Raw genomic sequence first — 12,145 nt, 5'->3', positions numbered from 1 at the left:
AGATGCCCCTTCCCAGGGTGCCGCGCGGTGAAACAAAAGGACTCGGGACTACAATTCCCACAGACCTCCGCGTCCTCTGTTAAGGTCATGCGTTGTTAAAAGTCTGTCCAGGCTTTCTCAGAGCCCGGCGAAAATAGGTTAAACTTGAACGTAACTGCCCAATGCAAAGGGTGGTTGGTCCTCTCTTCGCTCTACATTGAAATAGCTGCCTTTTCATAAGTCATTTGGAGACAAATGGGGAAACTTGAATATGAATTTGATATTGAAAATATTAAAATTACCATTACTTAGGTGAAGTGTGGAAAAATTTTGGAGTTATATAAAAAAATTGATTTTTTGGGAAAAAAAGAATGATTGAGGTATTTAGGATTAAAATTACATAGTTATAAAACTATAATTTTACAGTTTTTCAACCTGGGACCTCTACCCTGTTTCTGTACAGCCAACAATTCCATTAAACACTGAGCCCCGAATTGGCGCCCTGGAGCCCAGTGTGGGGATTCCACTGGGGGTGAAGAAAGGTACTGTAGGTGTGGATGCATATAGGGAAGCTGTTGGTATTTTTACAACAACATTGTTTCCTGCTGAATACTATTAATGTTTTAACAAGTTTTTGTTAATTAAATTACATTAATCTTGGATTTCTGTGCACGCTTTTGCTGACATTTATAATTCTTTGTGATTCTTTAAGGAATTACACATACAAGCACAAAAGTGCTGGTCAAACTATATTAAATCAATACTATATTAAATCTATCATAATGGAGTTTACCATAAAGATCACTAGTGGAGAGAAAGTGGTTGCTATGTATGTTCATTGAATAAATATTTACTGAAAACTTGCTGTGCAACAGACATCATTCTACATGCATCAACATCAAATAAAAGATATTAAGTTCCCTATCCCCAAGGAGTTTATGATCAGGATTGTCAGGGTCACCTCAAGAAACGGGCGTCAATTGTCAAGAAATAAAAGGACACCTGAGGAAAGTCTAAAAAGCAGGGCTCTGAAAACATGGGTAACCATTATCACCACCAGGCTTATACTGAGGGTAAGTAATATGACTGGAACTTGGCAGAAAAGGCCACACTTATGAGAGAAGAGAAACATTTAATGGCCATTACATGGCTCAGCACAGACAGCCAAAGGAATAAATACTCAAACTTCATTTGTTCTCTTCCCTCTAATGTCCTATTCTCTCTTAAGCATTTGTAAACCTCATTCAATACCTATTCCTAGAATTTCATCCACATTTGTCTCCTCCAGACATCTTATTCCAGTCTTATTCTTGTCTGGCCCCTTCCACCCCTCAACTCGTTGAGCTACTGGACATGAATCAGTATAAATCTAAACTCAGGAAGGCTCTGTTCTCCACGAAGTGAGCTACTAAATATACCTCTTTAAACTCGTCCCCCCAGGGAAGATTCCTTTTCACAACACATTTCAGAACCACTAAGTGAAACTGTAGTTGCAGCAGCCATAACTTCCAATGATGCTATGTATATTGAAGATTCAGTTTGAAGGCGATTCAACTAGTATATGGTCACAGGTCTCCCTTGGGGACTTTGGGGGAAGGATTAATTATAGAAATTTGTGACTGAGTTATGAGAAATTTTGTCAAGGGGACCCAGCCTTCCCTTCATTTGTAGCCTCCTGTCCATAAAAGTAGGATATATCAAGGACTGAGAGAGAGGATCTGAATTCCTCGTGTGATGACTTGTGTTTTTTGCCCATGGGACCCAGAATTTCATATATAATAGATATATGTATCTCAAGAGGTATCTTAGTATGGTGCCCATCTATTCTATTTCACAGACTTCATGATTGAAGAGCCGCCACTACAGATCCCTTCAGGTCACCACAAATGATGGCTGTACATTACAAAAACAAGCAAACAAAACCCCCCCCCAAATTATTGATTTGATAACTGTCTTCTTTTTTAATGTTTATAGTTACAACTAGAAATTTTCCTCAGTACGGCTTCCACCATACGTTTTGATAATGTTATGTTTTCACTTTCATTTCTCTCAAGGTATTTTCTCATTTCCCTTGTGACTTCTTTGACACACCGGTTCTTTTAAAGTGTGTTGTTTAACTTATATATATTAGTGAATTTTGCAGTTTTCTTCCTGTTTTCGTTTTCTAGCTTTATTACCAATCAGCAGATATTTTGAATGATTTCGGTCTTTTAAAATTTACTGTGACTTTTTTTGTGGTCTAACATATGGTCTTTCCTGGAGGATGTTCATATGCATCTGAGAAAAATGTGTACTCTGCCATTGTTTGGTGAATTCTGTGTATATCTATTTAATCTAATCGGTTTGTAGTTTGTTCAAATGACCTATATCCTTATTAATCTTCTGACTTATTGATAGTAGGGTATTGAAGTCTCCAACTACTATTGTAGGATTATTTGTTTCTCCTTTCAATTCTGCCAATTTTTTGGTCATATTTTAAAGTCTGATGTTTAGCATGTATGTTTGTAATTGTTATTTTTTTGGTGAATTGACCCTTTTATCAACAATATAATGTCCTTCTTTGTTTCTTGTAACAGTTTCTGGCCTAAAGTCTATTTTATCTGATATTAGTATAGCCACTCCAATTCTCTTTTGGTTACTATTTTCATGGAATATCTTTTTCTATCCCTTCACTTTCAAAAAAATGTGTGTCTCTAGATCTAAAATAAGTCTTTTGTAAACAGCATACAGTTGAATCATTTTAAAATTCATTCTGCTAATCACCCTTTGATTAGAGAATTTAATCCATTTACATTGAAAGTAATTACTGATAAGCAAGGACTTACCTCCGCTATCTTGCTGTGTTTTTTGTGTGTCATAGCTTTTTTGTTCCTGATTTTTCCCCAACACTTCCTTCATTTGTGTTTACTTTTGTAGTGACACATTTTGATTCCATTTGCATTTTATTTTATGTGCATTTATTTTATAGATATTTTTATTGTGGTTACCATGGGTATTACATATAATATCCTAAAGTTGGAACATTCTAATTTGAATTGATAACAACTCAACTTCAATCACATACAAAAATATTACTTTCAAACAGCTCCACCTCTCTCCTTTATGCTACTGGTGTTACATCTTTATAGATTGCATGTAGAAACACTCATAATTTTTTTATGTGTCTGTCTTTCAAAACTTGTTGGGAAAAAAGGTTACAAACTAAAATTACAATAACAATGGCTTGTATATTTGCCCACATACTCACTTTTACTGTAGATCTTATTTCTTCATGGCTTCCAGCTACTAACTGGCATTCTTTCATTTCCATCTGAAGGAGTTCCTTTAGCATTTCTTGTAGGGCATGTGTGGTAGTAATGAACTCCCTCAGTTTTTGTTTATCTGTGAATGTCTTAATTTCTCCCTTGTTATTGAATGAGCATTTTGCTGGGTATAAAATTCTAGGTTGACCATTTTTTCTTTTAGCAATTTAAATCATCCCAATGCCTTCTTGCCTCCAAGATTTCTGAATAGAAATCACCTGATAATTTCACTAAGGATTACTTATACATAGTTATAGTGTAAGTGCCAGACATTAAGCTTTGATTGCTGAGGCATCTATTTCAAAGATATCCATCTCAAATAAATATATTGCCACCTATATGACACAGCCACTAGCCAAACAACTAGACAAGGAGTCAGGCCTCCTTCATTCATGAAGTTCCCCTTTTAGAAACCTCTAGGTAACCTAGATAACTGATGACTTGAGTGACTCTTTTCCCCTCTTTTTGTGCCCAAATTCCCACTCTTATGTTTTAAATTCACCAATAAAAAGTGAACCTATGAAACTCTAGGCAACTCACCTTTGATCCCAATAAATTCAAAACCCCAGGTCCATTCTCTTGATCTGTGACCATGTTGGGTGGCTTTCAGGTGGGCTGTGTACCCTCCAGGACCTATGGGTGCTAAAGGTTGTTTTTTCCAAGTTCACCAATAGCTGTTGCGGAGGTGTGTCTTGAAATCATAATAAAACCCAAAAGAACTAGTCCCATGTCAACACTGGCTCTGGTCAGGGAAATGTCTGTGGGAGTTGCCACAATTAGTACAGGCCCAGGTGAGTGCCTCAGGGTTTCCTAGTTGATAACATCACTATTGATAGGCTAAGACTGACACGAAATAGTAGTGAACTGTTGCCCTTCTGCTGCTTTGAAGCTTCTCTTTTCCTTGTGATAGTTTCATTATAATGTGTCTCAGGGTGAGTTTCTTTGAGTTTATCCAACATGAAGTTTGTTCACCTTCTTGAGTTTGTAGATTCATATATTTCAACAGATTTTGGAAAATTTAAGCCATTATTTTCTTAAAATAATCTTTCTGTACATTTGTCTCTCCTCTGGGCCTACCACATCGTGCATGATTTTTCCTTTGATGGTGTCCCACAAGTCCCTTAGGCTCTATTCACTTTGCTTCTTTTTTTTTTTTTTTTTTTCTTTTCTGCTCCTCAGAGTTGATGATTTCAATCATCCTATCTTCAGAGTCATGTATTCTTTCTTATGCCTGCTCAAAGTTGCTGTTGAATCTCTCTAGCGAATTTTTCATTTCAGTTATAGTACTTTACACCTCCATAATTTGTTTGGTTTCTTTTTAAAATTTCATTTTTGATTCTCCTTTGTTATTACATAACTTTCCTGATTTCCTTAAGTTGTTTTTGTCCATGCTTTCCTTTAGATCTTTGAGAATATTTAAGATTGCTGCTTTAAAGACATTGTCCCTGGGCTTCCTCAAGGATAGTTTCTAACAATTTATTTAGTTCCTTTGAAGGGGGCCATGCTTCCCTGTTTCTCTGTGTTACTGTAATTTCTTCTTGTTGAAAACTGTTCATTTGACATAACACAGTAACTCTAGATTTCAAATTCTCCCCATTCATTAGGGCTTGATGTTTATTTTTTAATTGTTGAGGACTGTAGTACTCCATTTGTTTTGACACTGTTCCAACTATTTTTGCAAAAACTGTTCTTTGCTATATGTGGTCACTGAAATCTAGTTCCCTTAGCTCATGTTTAGCTAATGTTTTAACACAGATCTTCTTGAATGCCAGGAGCCCTCCTAGCCAAATTTGCAAATTGGCTTTGTGCTGAAGCTGTCCTTAAATATTATTTAAGCTTGCTTTGAATCTAGAGATCAACACAAATTAAAGCTTAAAGTTTTAGATCATTCTGAGCATGCATCTTGCCCAGCATGCAAGTGGCTAAATTCCCTAGTATACATGGCTGGTTTTGAATGTCCTAATTTCTCAAATAGTCTCACCCCAGTGTCTCCTCCAGACCTTAAATGGCCCATTTATATGTTTCCACCTGTAATCTCTTGCCTCAGTCATCTGTGGGTCTTATAACGATTAATAGCAGTGCCCACCAATTCTCTACCTGAGTTCCCAGTTATATGAAACATACAAGTGTTTCGTATGTATGTATGTATGTTTGTTTGTATGTATGTATGTTTCATATCCCCCAGGTTACAAAAGGTGTACACAATAACTTGAAAATAGGGTCTGCTCTGCTCCCTGGCTCAAGGGAGGGAACTGGGAACCAGGCTGCTGTTGCTTCATCACCAAAACTACCATCATGCCCCGGAGGACCTTGGGGGAAGGGAGTGAGTAGAAATGCCACAAAACTGTTCTATTAGTTTTAAGGCTTTTCTTCATCAGATGTTGGCTTGATTGCTATAAAACTTTTTTTCCCCACATCTATGACAAAGTTGATTCAGAAATTTTCTGCATGTATTTCCCCCCCAACATTTCTATGGGGAAACAAGAGTTTGGAGCTTCCTATTCCACAATTTTGCTCATTTATTTGAACAAATAGACTTTTTAAAGTTTTTTAATTATCAAATTTTAGTTTTGTTCATAATATTTGCAATTTCTAGTTTTACTGAATTATGATATTTCTTCTCTGTGGAATTTACTGAGTTATTTGTGTGTGTGTTCTAATGCACTTTTTAAAAATTGGAGTATAGTCATTTTACCATGTTATGTTAATTTCTGGTGTACAGCATAGTGATTCATATATATATATATATATGTATATATTCCTTTTCATATTCTTTTTCATTGTAGGCCATTACAAGACATTGAATACAGTTCCCTGTGCTACACAGAAGGATCTTGTTGCTTACCTATTCTATATATAGTAGTTAGTGTCTAAAATCTCAAACTCCCAATTTATCCCTCCCTACCCCTTTGCCCCTGGTAACCATAAATTTGCTTTTCTATGTCTGTGAGTCTGTCTCTGTTTTGTAAATAAGTTCTTTGTGTCCTTTTCTTTTTTCTTTCTATATTTCTTTTCTTTTTCTTTCTTTCCTGTTTTTTAGATTCCACTTGTAAGTGATATCATATGGTATTTTTCTTTCTCTTTCTGGCTTACTTCACTTAGTATGATGAACTCCAGGTCCATCTTGCTGCAAATGGCATTATTTCATTCTTTTATATGGCTGAGTAATAGTCCACTGTGTGTGTGTGTGTGTGTGTACACATACACACACATATATATATATATATATATATATATAGTTGCTTCCCTGTCTTGGCTATTGTGAATAGTGCTGCTATGAACATTGGGGTGCATGTGTTTTTTCAAGTTAGAGTTTCCTCTAGATATATGTTCAAGAGTGGGTTTGCTGGATCATAGGGTAAGTCTATGTCCAGTTTTTAAAGAAATCTCCATACTGAAAAATTATTTTTAGGTATAATTCTTTGGTACAATCTGATAGCATTTCATTGATAGGTTACTTAACTCCTTCAAGTTAGGTGAGTGGCAGATATATTCGTTTTACTTCCTGTTCAGTTATGCTACAAAAAAAAGTCTTTTTAGTAATAGTTCTGTATTCACTACTCCGTTAATTTTTCTTCTAATAATTAGGAAGATTGTGTTTTTTCTCTAGTAGGTACTTTTATAATTATACGCTTATGCATTTTGTTAATCTTCTACATAGACAGTATGTAATAATTCCGTATTACAGAACCAATGATGAAACTAATGTTTTTTGTCTCTCCCTAATCATCCTTTAATGCCCAGTTTTAGTGTTTTCCTCTAATATTTCTTTGCTTTTATCATTTTTATCATTAAATACAAATCTTATAACTTGATTTGTCAGTTGTAAATCATATCCTTGAGCTCCCCCCTTTTAAAGATCAGAAAATTATTATGCTCATACAGCATTAGTTATGTTACATCTTCATCTTCCATACTGTACTGAATTTATTCTTTGTAAACTACCAAAGATAAAGACCTCTAAAAAATTCCCACCTATAACTGATCAGTCTGGATTTACTTTTCCTTGGATACCTTCTCCTAGTACTCAATAACCCACCTGAGTAGCTCTTATTTAGAAATTCTTCCTCTAATAACCACAGATCTTCTTCCTCCAATTTGAAGGTCACATCTGCTTTTCTTTTCTTCTTTTTTTAAAAAAAGTTTACTTACTGATTTTTTTGGTGGGGGAGGTAATTAGGTTTATTTAGTATTCATTTATTCTTGGAGGAGGTAGTGGGGATTGAACCCAGGACCTCAAGCATGCTAAACATGCACTCTACCACTTGAGCTGTACTGTCCCCACCCACATCTGCTTTTCTGAAGCAATACTCTGTAAGTGGAAAATAATTTAGGATTTGGATCAACTGCATGGGCTTCAATACTTCTGAATATAAAGGAAGGAGCTTCACATTGAAGGTGCTCATTTGACTTTCTGAGGAGGGGACAAAAGGAATTAATCTTCTCAAATCGCTGAATGTTAGGACTAAATCATTAAATTCTAATGATAGTTCATGTATGTGGGGTTTTATAAAAGGGACTGCATGAAGACTATCACTTTACCTTCTCATGTCAAACAAATAGAAGGCCATACAAAATTGGACAATAGGGAGTGCAGGACAGGAATTCTTAAGAAAAAGGAAACAGATTAGGTGAGTCCCATTATTGCCACAGTCTGGAAAATTTCTAGGCCACAACACAGCAAGGGAAACCAAAGGGAGCCTGACAGGCTCAGTAAGTTGAAGAGGCAAGAGTTAGAAGTTTAGAAATGCCCAGGCAACTAGAATTTGGATGACAAAATCCTGGAGGGGAAGCACTGCAGTAAGGGAGAGCTGTGGAAATCTGCAGAAAGATCTCCCTGAGTCTTTGGCTGAGAACAGACTTGTGCACGCATGTAAGGTACCTGAGATTGGGGAAAGAATTACTGGAAGGAGTAGGATGGAAAATCACCAAAGCACATACAGAGATGGGAGGTTCGTTATCCCACCAGCCAGAGTAGAAAGATCTCTTTAATTCACAGAGGACTCAAGAGAAAAACCTGAAGGCTCCTACCTTGGTACAGGAGCAAAGTTAGCCCCAGACTATAAAGTGCTCTGAGTCCAACAGAACAAAGCTTTAGATCTTGAAAAGATCAAACTAATTCCAAAAAATTTTATTCCAGAAAAGCCTCCAAATAGTTAAAAATACCCCCAAAATACAGCACCCAACAATGTAAAATCCACAACTGGCATCCAACAAAAAGTTATGAAGTAGGAAAAGAGACACATATGACCCTTAACCGGAAGAATCAATAGAAACAAGAGGATCCCACACATGATAAAAGAAGCAATTAAGAACACGAGAACAAACAGGATCGTATTCTCAAGGGAGTCACGTGGGCAGGTCTGCTCACCCACCGAGACGAGGTGGCTGTAGTTCTCCAGCATCACGTCTCTGTACAGGGTCCTCTGAGCAGGGTCCATCTGCCGCCACTCCTCCTGGGTGAACTCCACGGTCACATCCCTGAATGACACTGATGCCTGGAATGGCACATTTCTGATCAATCTGAAGGGTTTAGAAACAGGTAACATGGAAACTACCTTGGAAAACTCTTACAATAAGTTTACTGTTGAGAGTTTAAAACAAAATATTATAAAATAATAAAATAATAAATGATTACAGCCCTAATTTTGTCTTATACTTTGGGGGTGTCACACAATTAGTACAAATATCATTTTCATGCCCTAATTCACTTGTATTATTTCTAGAATATGTACATATAGTTTCAGTTAATATACTACTGATAAAGCTTAGTGCCTTTTTAAAAATAAAGTCATTATAAATAGGCTTCCTGTAATCATTTCCTATACACCAATGGCTTGTACACCTGAGCACTTTCTAGGGAGCACACTCTCACTCAAGAGTCCTCCGCTGGGGTAACTGGGAATCAATGAAGAGCTACATGTAAGCCCTAGAAGGAATGCTCAGAACCAGACTTGTTTTTCAGCAGCGCCTGTTTATACTCAATTGATTTCCAGCAGAGGTACCAAGGCAATCCAGTGAAGAAGGGATGTATTTCTCTACAAATGGTGTTATAACTTTCAGACATATATAAGGGGAAAAAAGGTGAAATGCTTGTGACCGTAATAGGCAAGTATTCCTTAGATAGCAGAAAAAAAAAAAGCATAGATCATTGTTATGGACTGAATTGTGTCCCCCTAAATTCTTATGTTGAAGACCTAACCAGCAATATGACTGTATTTGAAGATACGGTCTTTAAGGAGGTAATTAAGGTTAAATGAAGTTTAAAAATGTGGAGCCCTAATTTGATCGGACCAGTGTCCTTATAAGAAGAGGAAGAGACACCAGAGAGCTCTCTCTTGCTGTGTGTGCACAGATAAAAAGCCATGTGAGAACACAGTGATAAGGTGGCCCTCTGTGAGCCTGGAAGAGAGGGCTCATCAGGAACCAACAGTGATGACATCTTGATCTCAGACTTCCAATCACCAGAGTTATAAAATAAAACATTTCTGTTGTTTAAGTCACCCCATCTGTGCTGTTCTGTTATAGCAGCCTGAGTATACTAATACATTCATAAAAGAACAATAAACTGAAAAAAATCATAACAAATGGATACATTAAAAAAAACCTCTGCTCTTTGAAAAATATTAAGAAAATGAAAAAAATTAGCTGAGAGAAAATATCTACAAATCATGTATCTGAGGAAAGATTTTTATAGAACATCTATGTCTCCAAATTGGTAAGAAACAATTTTTTTTAAGTGGGAAAAAGCATGTTTTAAATGGGCACTTTACTGAAGAGGAATGGATGACAAACAAAAACATGCTTGTTATTAGACATTAGAAAAAGTCAAATTAAAACTGGGATGTAATACCAGTACAAACCTAAAACAATGGCTCAAATAAAAAAACCTGATATTGTTAAATGCTGGTGAAGATGCAGAGTAACTAGGACCCTCCCTCACACATTGCTGATAGGAATGCAAAATGGGACAGCCACTTTGAAAAAACACTGACAGTTTGACATTAGACATACAATTATTATGAGAGCCAGCAAGCCCACTCACTCCTTCATACTAACCCAAGAGACTGAAGATATATTCACACAAAGAAATCTGTATATGAGTGTTTATGGCCAGAAATAACCCAAATATACATCACCTAGTGAATGGATAAATAAACTGTGGAACAGATGACTAGTCCTTAATAAAAAAGAACAAACTACTGAAACATGGATCTGAGATAGAGTGAATGGCACTGTCTTTGACTCCTGGATCTGTCACAAATAATTGGGCAAATTCACAGACACTCTCGGGTCTAATTTCTTCAAAGTTTTAAATGAGTCAGAGACAGATGACCATGGAAACCCTTCAGGAACCATCACTGTGGGACTCTATGAAGTCAGGATAACATCACTTGTGCCACATGTATGGCACAGCATCTGTAAAGAACAAGGTCACTTAGGGAGAACTGCAGGCAGAATTTCCTCCCTGAGCTTGGTTATCCCTTATCCCCAGATCTCACCCACACAAGCTCTCCAACAAAGTCGCCTTTCCTGAGTAGCCTACCTCTGGGCCACCCCAGCTCATCTTGCTCTTTTTAAGGCTGGCCCAAACTCCCAACTGTCACATCAACATCACGTGGTGGCTTCTGAATGTGGTGGCATAACCAAGTCTGGTTTATTCTTGGCAGAAGGATCGAGAACTGCTTCTTGATTCTGTGCAGCCCTGCTCCTGTCTGGGCTCTTCTGCCTCTCCTCTGTAGCTCTGGAGAGAGGTCTAAGGTCAGGGGTGCCCTCTTCTAGGTAAGATGCCTGATACTAGAGTTTCCCTGCTTCCTACTTTATAAGAGCTGCTTTGCTCTAAAACAAATTTCCCAAGAGCTGGGGTCTGGTTCTAGGCAACTAATTTTATGGCCACAGAACGGACCCCCTTGGAATTCACTATAATCTTAGACTGGAAACACAGCCTGCAGTGCATGAGGGGCTACGAGGCTCTGTCTGACTCAAGGGATCGAAGGACACACAGAAATCCTGAAATACATTTGACACATGGTAGGATTCTATCTACATTCACTCCTATTATATCCCTGGAGATTTGGGGACAGGTCTCTCTGTTAAGTGCTGTGAAGGCTGCAATGCTGATTTTTTACCAGGTCTGATATTTATACAATGCCTGAGATTGGATGTAAAGCACCCCTGCCCTTGAATCCAGCCTCCCTTACTGCTAGCTCGTGACCTGAGCCATCACTCCACTAACCTGAGTCTCAGTTGTTACAATGTAGATGGTTTTACTGACCGCAGAGAATGGTTATGAGGCTTATACATAAGCCATCCAATGAAAACAAAGAAGTGTCCTCTAAATATAATAGCAGTTGTCAGCTGTCCCGTACTCATGCAGTAGCCTGTATGACTTACAGGTGATGATTTGAGTTTAAAAACGACACCACGAAGCAGTCATTATCAGTATCCTCATTGACAGATGACAAACCTGCCTGTTACCCAGGTTCCTTCCGTCGCCCCTGCTTACAGTTGACACAGCAAGAATTTACCCGGCTCTTCCTGTCTCCACTGCAGACCCAACGCCTGCGCTTTCTGCCAAGCTCGCCGTACGCATTATGAACAAAAGAAGCACCCTTCTCCTCCCCACCCCTACCCCTTGGCCGGCGGCAGGGGATTTTCTCCGGTCGGGGTGCAGGTGGCGCCGGGCAAAGGATCCCCGCACACTCTGGCACACTCCGCACACGCTCCTTCCCCCTGAGTCCGACAAGGGGTATGAGCCTGGGGGTCTCCGGGACTTCCTACTCCCGCCCTCGGAGTCACAAGCCCACTCCTCTCAGGAAGTTCCCGGGCCATGTCGGGTCCCTGACCCCCACAACCCATCCTAC

The 12,145-nt window shown here is 38.2% G+C and overlaps 1 protein-coding gene across 1 annotated transcript; it reads right to left on the bottom strand.

The window, feature by feature from the left end:
- Positions 1 to 8,180: 8,180 nt before the first annotated feature.
- On the bottom strand, positions 8,181 to 12,145 carry LOC116663019 (zinc finger protein 28 homolog). Its single transcript, XM_032477442.1, has 2 exons — positions 11,914 to 12,145; positions 8,181 to 8,804 (listed from the first exon to the last, which is right to left on the bottom strand). The coding sequence occupies exons 1-2, from the start codon at positions 12,138 to 12,140 to the stop codon at positions 8,438 to 8,440; spliced, it is 594 nt and encodes a 197-aa protein (XP_032333333.1). The 5' UTR covers positions 12,141 to 12,145; the 3' UTR covers positions 8,181 to 8,437.

The sequence above is a fragment of the Camelus ferus genome, chromosome 4 (genome assembly GCF_009834535.1).
Source record: "Camelus ferus isolate YT-003-E chromosome 4, BCGSAC_Cfer_1.0, whole genome shotgun sequence".
Lineage (NCBI taxonomy): Eukaryota > Metazoa > Chordata > Mammalia > Artiodactyla > Camelidae > Camelus > Camelus ferus.
The sequence above is the reverse complement of the archived record's forward strand: the minus strand, read 5'-3'. Positions and strand labels throughout refer to the sequence as shown.

What these genes read in the sequence shown, in the direction of transcription:
- LOC116663019 (XM_032477442.1), bottom strand. Translation starts at nt 12,140, where the DNA reads ATGGGTTGTGGGGGTCAGGGACCCGACATGGCCCGGGAACTTCCTGAG. An exon ending in CCCCTGCCGCCGGCCAAGGG is followed by an intron (nt 8,805 to 11,913) that starts GTAGGGGTGGGG and finishes TAAACCCTTCAG; the next exon opens with ATTGATCAGAAATGTGCCAT.